General features: G+C 48.7%; 1 protein-coding gene across 1 annotated transcript in view; it reads left to right on the top strand.

Annotated features, from left to right (window-relative positions):
- The first annotated feature begins 8,085 nt into the window (after positions 1–8,085).
- LOC111846217 (matrix metalloproteinase-16-like) overlaps positions 8,086–19,795 on the top strand; it is a 30,739-nt gene continuing 19,029 nt past the window's right edge. Inside the window, exons 1-3 of the mRNA XM_023816225.1 lie at positions 8,086–8,571; positions 15,411–15,559; positions 16,824–16,946. Of these exons, the coding sequence (XP_023671993.1) occupies positions 8,446–8,571; positions 15,411–15,559; positions 16,824–16,946 (398 nt within the window). The 5' untranslated portion in view covers positions 8,086–8,445. The remainder of the gene's footprint in view (positions 8,572–15,410; positions 15,560–16,823; positions 16,947–19,795) is intronic.

Below are 19,795 nucleotides of genomic sequence, written 5' to 3'. Positions count from 1 at the left end.
ACTTTGATCCAAAGAAATGTGCACAAGTCATAACCCAGGAGCGCTCTGAAGCTGTCTGATCCTGGACAGGAAGTGTCTCCCTCACGCGAGTAGTCTGGCAACCGAGCCGGATGGTCACGTGCTCCCCATACATCGTACCTGGAGATCCAGCCTCTCACAGAAATACCTTCAAGGCTGTGTGATCTACAGCAGCAGTTCTCCCTGGTTCAGGAAGTATATGGGACCCAACCGACACAGAACACAAGAAAGTGACAACTTGTTACGGAATTAATGGACCGTTAAGCCCCTCCATCCGTGTGATTCTCCAAATATCGGACCCACTGTAGCGGAGATTTAATTAGAAGAAATTTTCAGTCTTTCTAAGTGGTATCAAATCTGCTCAATTTTCAGCATTATGCTAGATATAAAACAATTACCCACGAGCGTTCATGAGCGTGACTTGGCAACATTATACCGTGCCAAATTAACCCACTGAGTTGTCTTTCGTCTTTTTTTTTATCATCCCTCATTTCATGGATACTTCAGTAACTACGATAATTACTTATTTTCCCTCAGGTGGAGGCTGGACTTATTTTGTTTGGGTTGTGTTGTTTTTTTAAAGCCCAGATTAAATTGGACAGACATGATTAAATCATACCTCGAACATAGTTACCGGTCCACCCTCCAAAAACCCAGAAACTCAACACAGGACACTGAGTGTCTGGCGTGACCTTGGAGTGACCTTGGCGTGACCTTCACGGCAGGACCTGGTCCTTCCTCCCCAGGACCCTAACAATATGCTGCCCTTTCACTGCACGTCTCCTTTCCTGGGGCAGCCGTTCACCCACAATTCCCCCTTATTAGATTAGTGTTAAGCTCTTAATGTCAATACTCATTTTGTCTCCAGGCAGGTTATGTGAGCTGCCGATCTGCTTATTCCTATCCACCTCATATACATCTATTTCAGATCCCTGTCAGGCATCCTGAGAGACACCCCACTCCTTTCCAGCCCCTTCCATTGATTATTAAGAATCATCTAGAACATAATGAGACATTGTTACTCCCAGAAATTGTGTCACTTCCCCTCTGAGTGGGTTTCTAAAGGACATCTGCTTAAAAATAAAAAGGAACCTACCTATCCCGTCCTGACAGATCATATCAGAACAACCCTCAGTGTGTCAGAAGCTGGGAAATGCAAAACGGCGTCTGCAGGGGCTTCATGCTGCCAGCAGGGGGCCACCCAGCAAACTCGAACTCCTTGTGGGATGTATTTGGCCTTAGTATCACATGCACCTCAATGGCTGCCTGCACGCTGCATGACCAGGGACACTCCTTGTGTGCAGTTCCTTGCTGTGCTGTGTTCAGCCAGCCAGTCCCTCTAGTATCTGGACCATCAAGGACACTGACAGGCTCTGTCTGTAGATAAACTGCTCTGGAGCCAATAAGACATCACGGTTAAAGCTATCAGCTGTTTGAACGATACTGATTCAAACCGACAACCTTCTGATCACAGGCACAGAGGTCTGACCCACTGGGCCGTCCAACGCTTCTTAGTCACATTTCCGCATTCGAACAAGGAGTCATTTCTAGATTTTTCTAGTCTGATGGACTAATCGTTTTGCCTGGTGGGTCGTGTTAGTGGTGCTGATGTGTGTGATCCCCTGCCAGTCTGGTTCTGGAGGCTGAGTTCTCTGCCCAAACCATTACAGTACAACAGCTTAGAGTGTCACCTTACACCGTATGCCTTTCAGAAATTGAGAATTAAGCGATGTGTGAAAGTCGGCCAAACCCTCGCTGTCCTCTAGCTGTCCATATCGATCTGTAAACCTTTGTTAGAAAAAGTGTTTCTGAATTGTGACCACAGGGAAATACTGTGCATTCCCCTTTTACCATCCCTTATTGTTTATAATAAGCAAAGCTTCATTGAAATTAGTCAAGTGTATTTGCTGTGTTTCCTGTAAATTGTAAGCCCATATTTCCAACTCCCCAAAAGACTTTGCAATGTCTCTACTGGGCTCATAACTTCCCCACGACATCTGTCAACGGCGCAGAGTCATTCAGAAGAGCCTCCTGTCCATCTGCGTATGCATATTTGTATCAGACTTCATGATTATATCATTTAGAATACTTATGCAAAGTAATCGTTCAAAGCGGAGCCGAGCGTCTCACAGGTACGAGACCGGAAGGTTCCACGGCCCCTGGCACAGGCAGGCTGCTGGTGGATGGAGAGAACAGATCTCACCAGCAGACTCGGTGTTGTGAAAGGAAGTCGTTAGGAGTAGAGCGGAAATAAGGGGGCCGAGGCCCCGCGACCGCACAGATGGCAGGAGGAAGAGGAACGACAGGAATGACGTGATTCTGGAACCTTGCAGATTAAGGGTCTGTGTGTCGTCTGGGTGCGAGGTGGAAGAAATCCCATCACACCTCTTCTACTTTGCCAAGAAGGTCCAGAGGAGGAGAGTGACTTTGTTTTAGTTTTATGTTGCGTTTTGTGTCATCCATGCCTGGCTTCTCCGTCTGAACTCCCATCATTCAGAGGGTGACATCACTAAGGCAAAGCTTTGTGCACTTTATAAAAGCTCATGGGAGTTTTACTTACGCAAAAATGTTCTGAGGGCTGAAAGAAAAATCATTGGTTCAGAGAGATGACCAATCAGACTGTAGAGGAGGTGGGCCCAAGCAACTAGAGGAGGCGGGACCAACCAATCATGTGCATTGGGTTCACCTCCTCTACAGCCTGATTGGTTATCTCTCTGAATCAATGATTTTTCGTTCTGCCCTCAGAATATTTTTGTGTAAGTAAAACCCCCACAGGTTTTTTTAGAAACACTAGGGTGGTGTGGAACACAAGGACACCCCCTATAGTATTGTATTTGATCATCCCGAAGCCCTTAATGTTGACGGTATCTGGCCAACGCCGGTGAGATACTGACATAGGATTTGTAAATGTCTGCACAAACCAGCTGGGCTGTCTGTACCTAACGTAATATTTGATGTGTGAGTGTCTGGACAGTATTGGACACTGTACTTTACCAGAGCAACAGAAGCGTTACATGAATTGCAGTGGCTTAAAAGCAGGGCTGATCCAGGAAGGGAAGAAAAGGCGATCGTGGTTGAAATTGCTTGCTATCGGGGGGACTTATAAACACACAAACGTAAATTAGAGTGAAACTTCTACATGTACTTTCCTAATGAGCCAAAGCTACTTTGAGTTATTCATAGGGGGTGTCTGGACCATCGCTGCACAGGGATTAAAAATAGGCCTTATTCATCATGGGGGATCCCAAAGTCCTTTGCTGAGCTAGTTCAGTCCTGATCCAGACACATGGAAAAAGCTAAGGTCTTTATAACTTTTATAATGCGAGGGGGAAATGAGAATTTACCCTCCCCACCCTGCCCCCCCTATACAGAGCAGGCCCTGTATCCCTCACCAAGCACAAATCCAACACTCCCCCTCTCTTCCCGAAACCTTCCCCACTGACCTTGTTTAAACGCTACTGTGGCCAGAGGCCAGACGCGTTTCATTACCTGAAGCGCTTTTTGGCCCGGGGTCTGCTGATCAATTGCCACGGAGACTCGAACCATCAGTTAAGCCCAAACTCCAAAGTCTTACATTTGGCGAAGCCCAAGGAGACTCTAATTAAAAAACAAAACTAAACCGAAGCAGGTGAAATGATAACTGCACGGGAGGCACATTTGTTGCGTGCGATGAGAGCGAAGCCGTCTGCCCTCAGCCTGAAAGACGTTTTTAAGCCCAGTCTCCTGAATTGGGCTGCATGCCACATTGCGCTTATCACAATCCACTTTAGTCTCGTCTGAAAAGCTTTTCTGAAGGGCTGTCGAGGATCTTTTGTCAGAGCAGGAGAAAAGCGCAGATCTGAAATGACGGTCGTGGAAACACACGGTAACTGCTGGCGACAGGCAGCTTGAAAACGGTGGCTGGGGGGGGGGGGGTGAGGGGGGGTGACCAGCGTGTCATTTACATGCCGGAGCATCAGAGGAGCGGCATGCAAAGCGAGGAGCGTTTTCTGTACCCCTCCTATCTGCTCTTTAAACACCGACTTCTCCACCTCTTGTGTCTTTAATTCATAGATTCTTCTTCATTTTATACCTTGATGTACTGAAGAGGCTGTTTAAGTCTTGTTATTTGTTTGCTGTTATTAAATAGCATTTACAAAGGTTCATCATTTATCGCCTCCGCATGTCACTCAGTGCATTCAGCACCGTGCCCCAGCGCTGGCTGTTATTACAACCGACATTTTTTTCATTCATTCACTTGAGTGAAAATAAAGTGAAATTATGCAAATGACTGAAGTCATTAAACTGGGCTTGCCACACGTGTGCATGACTGTGTGTATATGTGTGTGTCTGAATGTGTGTGTGTGCATGTGTCTGTGTGTAACTGTGTGTGCACATGTGTGTATGTAAATGTGTGTTTGTATCTGTGTGTGATTGTGTGTGTGTATGTATGTATCAGTGTGTGTTTCTGTCTGTATCTTTGTGCCTGCATCTCTATGTGACTGTATCTGTGTGTGTCTGTATCTGTGTGTCACTGTATCTGTGTATGTCTGTGTCTGTGTGTATCTGCATCTCTGTGCGACTGTATCTGTGTTTGTATCTGTGTCACTGTATCTGTATATGTATCTGTGTGACTGTATCTGCATGTCACTGTATCTGTGTGCGACTGTATCTGTGTTTATCTACATCTCTGTGTGTCTGTTTCTGTGTTTATCTGCATCTCTGTTTGACTGTATCTGTGTGACTGTATCTGCGTGTGTCTGTATCTGTGTTTGTCTGCATCTCTGTGTGACTGTATCTGCATGTCACTGTATATGTGTGTCTGCATCTGTTTGACTATCTGTGTGACTTTATCTGTGTGTCACTGTATCTGTGTGTGTCTGCATCTCTGTGTGACTGTATCTGTGTATGTATCTGTGTGTGACTGTATCTGCATGTCACTGTATCTGTGTGTGTCTGTATCTGTGTTTGTCTGCATCTCTGTAAGACTGTATCTGTGTGACTGTATCTGCATGTCACTGTATCTGTGTGTGTCTGTATCTGTGTTTGCATCTCTGTGTGACTATCTGTGTCACTGTATCTGTGTATGTTAGTGTTGTAGTTCAAGACAAACAGTGTCCGAGACCAAGACAAGACCGAGACCAAATAGAGTCGAGATCAAGACAAGACCGAGACCAAATAGAGTCGAGACCAAGACAAGACCGAGACCACAAAAAATTGGTCTCGAGACCGGTCTCGAGACCAAGACCGGTCTCGAGACCAATTTTTTGTGGTCTCGGTCTTGTCTTGGTCTCGACTCTATTTGGTCTCGGTCTTGTCTTGGTCTCGACTCTATTTGGTCTCGGTCTTGTCTTGGTCTCGGACATAGTGGTCTCGATGGGATGGGGAAAAAAAGAGAAAACTGCACATCCTAACAGAACAGTATCATTATTTATTATGCGCCTCAATTCAAATGCAACCTGTCAGATGCATCCATTTCAAAAACGTTACATTTTATACATTTTCTCCACGGACACTGCCAGTGCTTCACAGTCCACACACATCATACACATCGTATCATACATCGGCAAAAAAATGTCCGAAAATGTCCGCGAAGTCTATAGCATAGTTATAATTCAAATAAATTAGGTATTTTACATTGATTAGAAAGCACGGTCTTGGAGGTGCAAGTCAATCTGGAGGCTCATTCTCTTCAATTCAAAGCAAAGGATCATTACATAGCTGTATTCATAGCTTACCCGAGGCCTCTGTCCCTGGTATAAGAGACTTAATATGAACATCTTTCTGGTACATCCCATCTCTTTCCCTTGACGAGGTCTGATAAAATGGTTATAGGAGAGGATTGCTGAGAATATTATTTTCTATCAGGTCTCGTAACTATGACAAATCTGGGAGATTTTAAATGAGAGACATATGGACATACGGACAATATAATTGAAAAGATAACATGAATTTGATTTAACGAGTAATGACACTTTACAGCAATGCCTTTTTTCTCTACAGTTGATCTGGGTAATGTGATGTCGATTCTAGCCCTAGTCTGTTTTCGGTCTTGGTCTTGGTCTCGGCCAGTCTTGGTCTTGGTCTCGCCTTAGTGTGTCTTGGTCTTGGTCTTGGACTTGGTCTTGGTACCCTCAAGTCTCGGCAGTGTCTTGGTCTTGATACCCTCCGGTCTCGGTAATGTCTTGGTCTCGGTTTAGGCGGTCTTGACTACAACACTAGTGTATGTCTGTATATGTGTGTATCTGCATGTGTGTGTGACCGTATCTGTGCATGTATCTGCGTGTCACTGTATCTGTGTGTGTCTGCATCTCTGTGTGACTGTATCTTTGTATGTATCTGTGTGTGACTGTATCTGCACGTCACTGTACCTGTGCGTGTCTATATTTGTGTTTGCATCTCTGTGTGACTGTATCTGTGTGACTATTTGCATGTCACTATCTGTGTGTGACTGTATCTGTGTGACTGTATCTGCATGTCACTGTATCTGTGTCTGTCTGTATCTGTGTTTGTCGGCATCTCTGTTTGACTGTATCTGCATGTCACTATATCTGTGTGTGACTCTGTGTTTGTCTGTATCTCAGAGACTGTATCTGTTTGTGACTGTATCTGTGTGTGTCTGTATCTGTGTTTGCATTTCTGTGTGACTGTATCTGTTTGTGACTGTATCTGTGTGTGTCTGTATCTGTGTTTGTCTGCATCTCTGTGTGACTGTATCTGTGTGTGTCTGTATCTGTGTTTGTCTGCATCTCTGTATCTGTGTGTGTCTGTATATGTGTTTGTCTGCATCTCTGTGTGACTGTATCTGCATGTCACTGTATCTGTGTGTGTCTGTATCTGTGTTTGTCTGCATCTCTGTGTGACTGTATCTGTGTGTGTCTGTATGTGTGTGTGTTAGATATGATGCCATCGCACATGCTGACTAAGCCACAGGCCACGTCACCCGCGGGTAGCTGCCTGCTCATTCCAGTATTTGAATTCATTTATAAGGATAAATATTTTAGTTCAGATTGTTCCCAAAATATTTACACTCCATAATGCATGTTCACCAATGTCACTGTTTGCATTACAGATATCGGTCAGTCTCTGAACCATCCCCTAATGATACAGACATTTCGAGCCCCTTTCCCAGTTTCCCAGCTGCTAAAGGACAACGTACGCCATCATACATGCAGAACTCCCAACATATAGTGTGAGAAGTGGCAGATGAAGAAGCAGATGAATGAAATGTTATTTGATTCATCCTAAGATGTTACCGTAAGATATTAACCTGTAAATAAATGTGACTCATTTTGGACCAGAAAATTTTTCTAAGGCTATTATTAATAATACTGCTGCTGCATTTTCGCTGACAAGAATGTATTAACAATTTCTGGAAAATATTTCTGAAAACAAACTGTCTCCCCTCTTACATAAATGTACTTACTGACTATGTATCAAAGCCTTGAAAAAAATTACATATTACAAAATTCTCTGGTGTCATGTTTGCACCGCGCTGCTAAAAGGAATTTACAAAGGTCAGGACCTTATGTTCGGTACTTTCACATTATATTTTAAAATGTATTTATGAACATGGGTGCATTATACAAAGTTTAAAATGTAAATTAACATGATTGCACTTTTTAATCATCTCCGGGATGTTTACCACTACTGCCCTCTAGTGTTGACAATGTGCACTATTAACTCCCAGGTTTTTGAAAGAATAACAAGGCTTTGCTCTTGTGCTCAGATAAAATGTAACGAAAATAACACCGGTGACAATATAAACAAGAACAGCAGCAACAATACACGTATTATTCTTAATAATAGATTATTTATTAATGTTATTATTGTTGTCGTCACCAGTATTTATAGCAGTAATAATAACGATGATGGATCCTTTTATGTTACGCTGTTGATGCAAGGATGGTATCTATAGATAGCTCAAGCGCCACCTTACATCAGCCGGAATCATGTATCAGATTGTTGTGAGCATATGTGCGCCTGTCGTTATCCTGTCATTATGTGTACCAACCCCCCCCCCCCAATCCCGGCCAGTGATCCAGTGACGTGAGCCGCTTGTGGTCCAGCAGGGGACGGTATAACATGCAGGAGGGAGGGGGGCTCTGTGAGCAGAAGGCGCAGGCGCTGTGCCGGGAGGTGTGATTGAAAACGACCAGCTACAGCACCGAGGAGGGGAGCCCAGCTCCTAAATGTGACTGATCCCCTTCGCAAAGCGCCCGTACAGACCAGGCCGCCCATGAAAAGAAGCAAAGGGCTTTAAGGCGCCGCCGACTCATGTGCATCGCATCCCCTGGACCTGTTTCTTCCTCCATCTCGGCGCATTGATCATCGCGGGCTGCTGGCCACGTCCTCCTCAGCGATGTTTTTCTCCATCTGAAACACTGGGGGGGATTATTCCACACCGGTTCGGTATCTGAGACTTGCGAAGTGAAATAACGGGTCAGTATGCTTTTACTGCCCTTGCAAAGCAGAAGACGCTTGAATTGCTTTGGTCCGGGAGTCTTATGCTTGCAGATCCTGACGTGGATTTTATGTGCCGTGTATGGAGAAGAGCAGGGTTTCAGCGTGGAGGTAAGACGGGCTGGGTGCCTGTGTGTGTGGCGGGGGTGGGGGGTGGGGGGGTACAGTGTGTGTGTGAGCGTGTGTGCGGGCTGATGTTCAGATGGCTATTCTTGGGCAAATTTCATAAATCTCGCTCATTCCCAAGTACCGGGCTGATAACCGCGATGACCCAAGCGATCGCCGACCGTCCCACCAGATCGACGAGACCCCGATAAGACCCCTGACTTGTGAGAGCAGAAATTCAGCCTGATGCACCCTTATCGCAAAGTATGTTTGCGGCAGATGAAAAGCGCCCGGCATCAGCACTTCAGCTTTCAAATCCCCTGCATTTCAGCGCCTGCATGTTGTTCAGGCGAAACTTGGGGTACTTCTGGACCAGTAGAGTTGTACAACTGGTACGCCGGCAACGGTTTGCTGATATAAGGAATAACTCATAACAGTCGATATATATAACTCAAATGATAAAAATGTACCAATGGAGACCCGCAATTGTTCCCAGACAAATGTACATTGTGCTTTATAATTACTGGAAATGCGTGTACTTTGAATGGTGCATTAAATTAATCGTTACATGAACAATTTTAGCAGTATGCAGAGCTGTCGACACACTTTAACAGAACACTATTATTGTAGGTTATGAACGCTTAGTTTCTTTATTTCAGCTAGAAGGGGGACCGACCGCTGTATAAGGGATCCGCTTTCTAAGCGATCACTTTATCCAATCGCCCATACGGAACAGAGAGCCAAGGGGCGCCTTGCCACAGCACTGACCGCATTCTCTTCCTGCTTTTGGGGAAACTAAGCAGCGAGCGTACGAGGGAATGGGGATCCTCTTTTACGCTGGGGAATGTGATGAATTATTTATTGCTTTACGCTGTTTTGTTAACATTAATGCGAGATGAATGTGGGCGAAACGCGATCCGAATTGCGATATCAATCATCCACGTCCATCTCAAGTAATTTCAAGCGCAAATACTTTTTCTAGATAAACGGACGCTGCATTTATTTCAAAATGAATTAGCTCTGCTGGCTTATGAAAAAAACACTGCTGGCAGATTAAATTCACTGGTGCACAGATCACTGGACCGGGAACCACATGAGTTACGGATATGAACACAGTGAACGGAGGTGACCCGACCGGGAATTTTGGGAATTATGGACATAACCACAGTGAACAGAGGTGACCAGACTGGCCACAGGGGAGTTACGGACATGAGCACAGTGAACACAGCTGACCCAACCAGGAATGTCAGGAGTGAGGGACGTGAACACGGTGAACGGAGCTGACCCAACTGGGAATGTCCGGAAAGAGGGACGTGAACATGGTGAACGGCGCTGACCCAACCAGAAATGTCAGGAATTATGGACATGAACACGGTGAACCGAGCTGACCCAACTTAGAATGTCCAAAATGAGGGACGTGAACACGGTGAATGGCACTGACCCAGCCAGGAATATCAGGAATTATGGACATGAACATGGTCGACGGAGCTGACCCAACCGGGAATGTCAGGAATTATGGACATGAACACAGTGAATGGAGGTGACCCTGAGACGATGGCATCGTTGAAGGGGAACTGGACGGTTCCCGTTGCATCCTGAGACAAGTGTGACCTAGCGATGGGGAAGCGGAAAGAAAACGGGCCCTGGGATTGGTGGATCCTTGGGGGTCGTGACCCCCTGGAGGGGACCTGGCTCTTGTTCTCAGCGACATATGTGCTGTATCGGTAATACCGGCTTGGAGATGTTGTGTCCCGTCCCTGGCTGGGGGGTGATTGCTTTCGCCTGGGTGGCAGGCGAGCTGGCAGCGGTGAGGAGTTGTTTAGCCAGTAAATACGTCATATGGCTACATCCTGTCCTGACAGCCAATCACAGGCCATGACACACTCAAGTTGGCTGCGTACATATGGTCCTAATTCTATACTGGATATACAGTACTATGCAAAAGTAAAAGCAAGAAAAATGATGTCTCAATGATCTTCATGTTAGTGTAAAACTATGATATCATGCCTGTCAAAGTGTGTCAACTTCAAATTTGGAAGCCTTTCCTAAAGTCAACCTAGTATTTGTAGCAACCATTCAATATACCCATGTATTTTTTGACTTGAGTTCTACCCCACCTTATGTGCCTAATCAACTGATTAATTGGGCTGGTGGTGAAATTTAACGAATATATGGAATGACTGGGGTACCCGAGAGGAGAGGTTTGGGAGCTGAAGCGGTGTCCATCTAGCCATCCAGCAAGATATCAGTAACTTTATGGAGAACAGAAGGAAGTCTTGTTTATTTTTTATGGTGTTACTATTAACTTACATATGTTCTAATGTTAAATGAAACTTAAATATGTTCTAATGTTTTTGAGTAACTATACACTTACTACCCAGATAAATAGCTTTAAACATTTTCTTCGGGCTGTCAAAGATATTTGTGCTGTACTGTAGCCAGCTATTGTTTGATATAATACCTAAAAAAATGATAGTCAGCTTTGAGGCGCACACAGATTTGCGGTTTGGTGTACGAGAGGGACACTGACAAAGGTTCTCCGTCTACTTGTTTACGGACCTGACATCATCGATAAGAGACAGCGGATCAAAGGTTCGATTTCCATCCGGAAAGGCTGCTGAGGACTTTATGATTAAAGGCCCCCGGAGTGAAGCAGAAGGAACAGGGTCTCCTTCCTGCTCAAGGGACATCATCAGTCGTGCCATTGGTTCCCCCGACTCTCGAGCGGATTGTTTTTCTTTTGTGCTTGTTTGTGGTTCGAGAGACCGGTCGCTGTGGAGTGGAAGGCGGCAGGGGCGGCGATAATGTCGTCCCTGAGTCATAAATCCCCGAGCAGCTTTTGAAGGGGACCAGAGCTGGGCTCTGAACAGAGTGCGGGCCCGCTCCAGTGTTGATACGGCTGTGTTTGGGCGCAGGGAGGGTGTCATGAAGCGGGGGCCTCGTCTGAACGCGATTTCCAGATCAGGTTACTGCCGATCACTATTCCCTGGCGTCTAACTGTGGGTTGAATTATTAAAAGGTGCCGCTGGCTGCACCGCCCCCTGCAGGTGGAGGGGGGGGGGGGGGTAGAGGGTGAGACATCAGTCAGCCTCGCTTATAATTACCCGATGCCACCTTTGATCATCTGTTTGACGTTTTGGCAGAGTTGTGGCAGCGTTGTGGGAGCATTCGGTGTGAGCTGATGGAGTTACGTACAGTATCTGCTGGCGTTTCGAACTTTTACGCATGAATAAATAAAGATTTTAGCACACCTATTCATGTAAGGACCCATGAAAGGATCCCCACCGTCAGCGCATGTCATGTGATATGCGGGGCCTCCAGGGATGATGCACATGGATCTTGTAGGGTGGCAAGTGAGAAATGCCACGTGGGCAAGCAGGATCTCAGCAGTCGCCCCCCCCCCCCCCCCGGTTCTGTCTCTCGGCGACGGTGGAGAACGCGGTAACCACGGCGACCCACTGGTGGGTTGGCCCGTGATGTCAACACCATATTTGGGTTTATTTACTTTTGCTACAGTTCAGGCTGATCTTTTGACTGCGCGAGTCCCACGACGTGGCCGGGGAGGACGAGGTGCTGCGTTACCATGGTGACATGCCCCCCCCCCCCCCCCCCCACCCCACGAGGCTTCCTGAGGCACGAACACACAGGCACGGCCGTTTGGCAGCACGCAGTGGCACCTCGCGTTGAATTATTCAGCTCTCACAGCGACCCTCTGGGGGGGGTGGGGGGGGGGCGGGGGCCGAGTTCAACGCTCTCGCTGGCTGATGGGCCCTGCTCGGGTTTTGCCTGTGTGGGTGTCGGAGCATGGTTTACATGCCTCCGGTATGCGCTCGCAGGGGACGAGCGCAGAAGCGGGTACCTGGCACACAGCTTGCCCGGCCGTGCGCTCTTCCTCTGACTCACCGCTCGCGCCGTTTGATGTGGTGCCCGGCACGGGGGCGTGCGGATCGTACATCTCCTGCACTGCCAGTGCCCCACCAGCAGGCGGCGCCTTCTGCTGATACACCGGCGCTAATGAGCTACATATCCTGCCGGGGGGCTGTTGGACGACGTGCTAAACCATGTGGTTAAAGCTCTATGTAAGACAGCATGACTGGGGGGGGGGGGCATTCACAGTCTGTTTAGGGTCCTGTGCCCCATGACATAGCTAAGGGTATCAGAGTGTTAAAATACAGATGATTGCCCCAGTCCCCATCCAGCGTCGTCCCCCCTCACCCCCCTGCACCGACTCTGGCCTCTCGTTTCCGGAAGGTGCGCCGATACTGCCACCGTGTCTGCGTCTGTTGCCATGGTCACAGCCGGCGAGCGAACAGTGGGTGATAAATAAAGCGGTCGCACCGGAATTAGGCGTTGATGTTTCCCCTGGGCTAATTAGGCTATCGCGCTCGTTAACGTGTGACCTGTATCTGATTAGTGTGGAGGAGTCTACCTTATTGTGAATTGGTCTAGCCTCAGCGGTTAATTAGTGTTAGTTTGGGATGGAGGGCCTGAGCTGTGTGTGTGCTGGCCTGCCAGGCCACGCCCCCTCTCTAATCCGCTGCCCCCCCAGCCCTCTCAGACCTTACAGGTTTATCTCAGCTGTCATTTCCCAGCCTGCCAGGCGTATTTGTCCCCAAGTGCTGGAATATATGGAATGGAATAGAATATGTGACCCCTCGCGGTGGCCTTCATCCGTATATTACCCACAATCCCCTGGAAACACAGACGTGACATGGCTGGGTCCAGTGTCCTGTGTACATGAAGCCTGTAGCGGAACATCATTGAGGTCACATGGGGGCTGGCATGAAGGTGACTTGAGGTCCCATGGGGGCGCCGTTGCTGGGGGTCGACTCTTAGCTTTACCATAACTGCTCATTTCTGGGCCAGAGCGCTTTTAAAAACCTGCTAAACTGCGGCGGCCCACAGCCGATCGATACATAAAGAGTAAAAGAGAATCAATAATATGAACTGGCAGGCGACACTACGAGGGATGGAGCAGATTGCTCTGGGCCTGCTCCGCACATCTACTTCAAAGCTTTTTAAAAGTTTTTAAAACGTGTCAGAAATGTGCTGAAGTCAGCTGTACGCTTTCGTTTTGTAATTTCAGTTTCGTCATTTCCAACTGCTTGATTGCCCCGCATTAATATGCTCACACGCTTTGTTGGGATCATCTATAAGCATGAGGAGGGTGAGTGATTCTGTGACCTCCGCTTTCTAAGATAAAACTCTCAGATCATTACATGGCTTCAGTCACTATAATAGATGTTTTATTTATGAAGATTAACGACTGACAGGTCATATTCTGCTCTTCATGTTATACACGCCCATGTCTAGCATCCTTGGCCTGTCGTCCAGTTCTATACGTCCATCAAAATTTTCCGAATCCTGGCTCCGACGTCCGCATGTGAAAACGTAAACAAACCATGGCACGGAGATGATTCAGGGCAAGTTTTCCGTGTCCCTGCCGCCGTCCTCATTTCCCCGGCATGCGGAGGCTGTTCATTCCCAGCTCACGGCCGCCCGCTGTGACTGTAAAGCTTCACCAAGCCGTGTGACTCCATCTGAGGCGGCCACCGGCTTTTTGTGCCGATTGCGTGCGTCGCACGTTCTCAGTGCCGGGTTTAATAGCTGAGAGGGCTGTCTTTGTTCCTCTCCGAGGTCCTGTAGTCTTGTAACGTGTGGATTCCAAAAAGACCCACGGCAGATGTGGTCGGTAAGAAGAGAGGTTCTGAACAGGCATGTGTTTTTCCGGACGTTCACCTCGTTTTGCAGCCGTGACGGTGACCTCCCCTCCGCTTTGACTGTGTCGCTGGCTGACGTTCCACTCTGACATGGTGCTGGATCCTGCTCTTGGGCCACTGCTGTTTTCTGCCGAGGTCCAGCCACATATCTGGCATTTCTCGCCCCGTACCCTCGTGCTATTTTTTGACTTGCAGAGATTTTGCAGTCGTCCAGCTGTGCTCTGGAGTTCCAGCTCCCAGCCGCTTAGATAATGGGGCAATAACATTTCCCCGAGAGGCGCCGGCTAGCCAGGAACGGGACCACGGGGCTGGGCGGTTTGGCTGCGATGCCGGGAGGGGGGCCGGTGTCCTATCAGCTTTGAGCGCCAAGCGTGATGAATCGGGGGTCATGCTTATCTGCAGGTTAAGCTGGGGCCGTGGAGCCATGTCATGGCATGATACAGACTAAAGGGGGCGCACTACACATTGCCATGACGATGACGAGTAACCATCATGGGAGTCAGGTGACGGGCCCGGTTCTGTACATCCCCTCCAGCACCTTGCTCCGAGTGTCACGTTAGAGTGTGTTTTGGCAGTGATCCGCACCGGAACCAGGGAGAATCCCACTGAGAGAGGAGCAGAGAAGCCGCTGGCGGTTTTAAGTTCTCTGTGTTTTGTTTTTGTTGCCCGGAGGAAGCACAGTGACCTCCCTCCGCCGGGACGATTGTGTTTAATCCTCAGATAAAGGCTGGCTTTCTTAATACTGGGCCCTATGCCCTTTCCCCAAATGGACGCCATATTCAGAGCAAATATGCGAATATGTCACTGTGCTCTCTAACACGGACAGATAATGGGAAAGGGAGGGGGTCCATCTCCGCACAGTGGTATCATCCGTACATCCTCCCTAAAGCTGTCGTTTAAACCTGACTGTATCGACCACAGTCTGACGGTATGACGTCCTCTCTGCCTCAGTGACTTTCCACACTCTTTAACAAACACAAAGCCAGTAACAGACGAGGGCGAGGAGATCTATCCCCAAGAGCTGCCTTTTCGAATTCCTATGCAGTAATTGTTTCTTCTTGCTCTGTGGAGGGTGGATTTGCAGGTCTTTTCCATGCCTCACTGTGTGCTTATCACCCCTTGCAGGCCTGGCTGCAGCGGTACGGCTACCTCCCCAGCACCGACCCGCGGATGTCAGTGCTGCGCTCCGCCCAGACCATGCAGTCGGCTATCGCTGCCATGCAGCGCCTGTACGGCCTCAACGTCACCGGCACGCTGGACATGGGGACCATTGAGTGAGTGACCATCCTCAAATGCTCACCCCCAAACCCTCCAGAAGCCTCCCTCAGGCTCTCGAAAATCCATGCACCTCCCTCAAAAACCCTTACTCTACACACAAGCCCCTCCCACACGCCCTCCCTTCCTGCCACACCTCCTAGTCACATGACAGATTTATGATGCTGCGCTTTGACTGGGCCATTGACTAGAGACTGACCAAATTCCGATCTCCATTGGGATCACAGTTGTCACTGTCTGTGTATCTCTGTGTGACTGTCAGTCTGTGTGTGTCTGTCAGTGTATGTGTATTGGTGTCAGTCTCTGTCTGCCAGGCTGTGTGTGTCTGAATCAGTATATATCTCTGTGTTTCTGTGTCAGTGTGTCAGTCTGTGTCTTTGGCAGTCTATGTCAGTTTCTGTGTCAGTCTGTGGCATTCTATGTCAGTCTCTGTGTTTCAGTGTCAGTCTATGTCAGTCTGTGTTTCTGTGTCAGTGTGTCAGTCTGTGTCAGTCTGTGTCAGTCTGTGTCAGTCTATGTCAGTCTGTGTCAGTCTATCTCAGTCTGTGGTTCTGTGTCAGTGTGTCAGTCTGTGTGGGTCTGTCTGTGTTTGTGTGTCCATGTGTGTCTGACACTGAATATGTCTCAGTGGCTGTCTGTGTCAGAGCATCAATCCATGTGTCTCTGTGTCAGTCTGTGTGTCTGATTCTGTCTGTGTTTGTGTATCATTGTGTAAGTCTGTGTGTGTCGTTTCTGTGTCTATCTGTGTCAGGTTGTCTTTCAATTTGTGTGTGTCTTTGTCAGTGTATGTTGTCCGTATCAATGTTTCCGTGTCATTACATCAGTCTTTGCATGTCTGTATCTGACTGTGTCTGTGTGTCTTTCTGTGTCAGTTTGTGTGTGTAATTCTGTGTCGGTGTTTCTGTGTTAGTGTCAGTCTGTGTCAGTGAGCATGCCCAGCTCCTGTGTCTCAGCCTGCCTGTTCACTTTACACCTTTCCTCCGTAGCATCCTTGCTGCTTTTATGCCCCATGTCCCCTGCTGTGAACTGATATGGTGCCGCCCCCTCAAGTGAAGGCCCTGCCCCTTGAGGCATTTCCTGGATGCTTGTATTATCAGTCCCCACGTTGAACGATCTCCTTTTACCACCTGTGTTCATAGGCTCCCTTTAGCACCTGTTAGCATCCACGCATGGCAGGGCGGGTCGGTGCACTGCACTAGTCTGTCAGGTGGGGGCGCCACCGTGGCCCCAGCCTCACACGCAGCCCTCCTCTGTGCCCCGCAGCTGGATGAGGAGGCCGAGGTGCGGCGTGCCAGACCAGACGGGCGGTGGCTCCAAGCTCAACGTGAGGCGCCGGCGTTATGCCCTCACAGGGCAGAAGTGGCAACACAAGCACATCACTTACAGGTGAGGGTGTCACATGCGGGGGCGGGTGGAGGGGGGGGCACTATCAGGGGCGATCTGCCATCAGACCCGGCTGGGTTGTGGGTTTCACATGTGCGCATGTTTTGCCCGTCCAGCAGGGGGAGTCATGGAGTGGGCAAGAAGCCCATCCTTGCTCAGAGGAGAAGATATCACCCATGTCCCCTGTGTCATGCACTCCTTTAAATGACCAGCCTGCCATAGACCCTACGGGGGGCGCCGTGTCCCTCGAAGGGCCATATTTGTTTTGTTCAGTACCCTGAGGCTTACTGTGGTCTTGGATGCCCATTATAGCAAAAGCAGCCCACGGGGGGGTGGGGGTGGGCACTATGCTCTGTGTGATGTCGGCCCTGGGGGGGGCGTGTGCGATTTCCTGAGCGCTGGATAATGCTGTAGGTGCCCCCCGCGTCCGTGTGTGACTCAGACTGTGTACAGTACGTTTTGTCCTGTACCAGCCTGAGCATTGCCCCGGATTCTCAGTCAGACCGCCCAAGCCCACCACCCCCCTCTCCATCCCCATCCCCATCCACCCGGTCACATATGGTCACGCATGCAGTATGTCTCTGTCGATGTGCTGCATTACGTCACGCCTCGCATTAACAGAGTAGTTAGTGCGTCAAACCTGCCGAGATGGGATAGCGATACCTGTTGGCGACAACAGGGGGCGCTGTGCTTTGGAGGTGGGGGGGCTCGTGGGGGGAGGGCGGGGTTGATCGCTTGCACAAATGTCCCCATAACCGGGGCCTGCAGAGCTGCCCTTGGACTCAGGGTTGGGAGGACTAGGGAGGGAAGTAATTAGCAGCGACAGCTCCCCCTCCCCCCCACCCCCACCGAGTTCGGGAAGCCAAACATGAAGGGAAGCAGATTGCAGGTGGAGGGCTTCTCTGCTCCACTGCACCGCTCGCTCGCAGACATGCCGCGTGCACATGGACGCAGAGCGCTGCTCCCTCATCCCGGCGAGGTTACTGTGGCCAGTTGGGCCTCCGAAAAAGCCCATCAGGTGAGCGTGCTAATGAGTTTTCCTCAATAAACCACCCCTGTTCCTAAAGCTAGTCCTGTTTAACCATCACTAGCATTAATATGAAAAAGCTCCAGTATGATCTCAGAGTTCTGGCTGCGGATCCGGCTTGCGGGAAGCTTCCTCAAATCGGTCCGCCTTCGGATGGATGGAGCGGCAGGAAGATACACGCTGAGCTCAAACGGAGCTCCTTGGAGATCACAGAAGGGGGGGGGGGGGGGGGGTCCAAACTCAATTCCCGTACAACTGATGGTGGTGGAAAGTCGGATGTGGGCTCACATCCCTGCGGAGTGGCAGCTCGCCCCAGCATTGCCCTTAATAGTCACTGCAGTGCATCATGGGAGACGTTCCACCGGTATCTGTTGTTGTTACATTTGACTGGCAGTATCGAGCTCCTTTAGTTCTGATTTTAACCCTCCCATCCCCAGTTCTATTCTATTCTATTCTATTTGTATATTTCACAAAATTATATTGTCTCAAAGCACTTTACAGCATCCCCGCACAAAGCTTCCAGTGAGCAAGCCAGAGGCAAGGAAAAACTCCCATGAGTTTTTCATGGAAAAAACTCTTTTGCGTACTCTGCGACCATGGGCATTTCTTGTGACCAGAGGGGTGTGGAATCATGTGGGGCTGAGGTGTCATGCTTTACTCCTTCATTTATTTGGATATTTGCCATTTTAATCATTCAGAATGATATCTTTCTTTCAGCCTCACGCTGCTCTGGTGTCGGGGCCCCAGGCTGTCACACTGAGCACAGCTCTAGTGGGAAACAGGCAGGGTTTCGCTTCACTGTACTGAAGCCCCAGTAACCTAGTGTGCAGTTAGCTTACAGTTAGCGGTTAATAAAATGTTAACGTATAATTAGCATACAGTCACCATATTGTAAGAGTGCAGTTAGCACGTGGTTAGCCTGCAGTTAAGGGCCTGACAGCGGATGTCTGTGACTTTGGTATTAACCTCCCATTTGCCTGGCTGTCACGCTAGCAGCTTTATGCCCCCCCTGTACTGGAGCCCTGGTAAGCTAGTGTGTGGCTAGCTTACACTTAGCGCATGGTAAATAAAATGTTAGCGTACTGTTAGCATACAGTTAGCAAATGGGTAGCATACGGTTAGCATATGATTAGTGTGTGGTTAGCGACCTGACAACGGATGCCTGTGGTATTAACGTTCCATTTGTCTGGCTGTCATGCTGAGTATAACACGAACAGGAAACAATCAGGCTGGTAACCTAGTGTGTGGTTCGCATATAGTTTGCATATGGTTAGCATCCTGCTAGTGTATTGTTAGCATACAGTTAGCATATGTTAGCGTGCAGTTAGCATATGGCTAGTGTGCGGTTAACGGGCTGAGAGTGGATATCAGTGACTGCAGCATTAGCCTTCCTTTACCTGGCTATCATGGCCACTGTACTAAAGGGAATACATCTGGGCTTTTGGGTTTATTCCTAGTGTACTGGAGACCTGCTAACTAGCTTGCGGTTAGTGTATGGTTAGTAGCCTGGCAGCGGATGTCTGCCAGCTTTTCTGTGACTGCTGTGTGAACCTCCTGTTTCCTGGCCATCCTCGCTTTATGTTTCCATGCAGATGAGGGGGTTCTGCTATCCGTCTTTAAGCTGACTGATGATTGCGGCAGTTACATGTTATTCAAATGATGCAAATGTGTTTTATCTTGACATGTGGTTCTGTTGGCCTATTCCGAAAGACAGCCAGTCAGTGCCGGGCTATCCATACGTGACGGACTCCTGATTAAAAGCATCTTGGGGAAGGTCGTCCTTCTGGGATTCTCCCCATTCCAGGCAAAATAATCTCCTCTGATT

The sequence above is a fragment of the Paramormyrops kingsleyae genome, chromosome 4, assembly GCF_048594095.1.
Source record: "Paramormyrops kingsleyae isolate MSU_618 chromosome 4, PKINGS_0.4, whole genome shotgun sequence".
Lineage (NCBI taxonomy): Eukaryota > Metazoa > Chordata > Actinopteri > Osteoglossiformes > Mormyridae > Paramormyrops > Paramormyrops kingsleyae.
The sequence above is the reverse complement of the archived record's forward strand: the minus strand, read 5'-3'. Positions and strand labels throughout refer to the sequence as shown.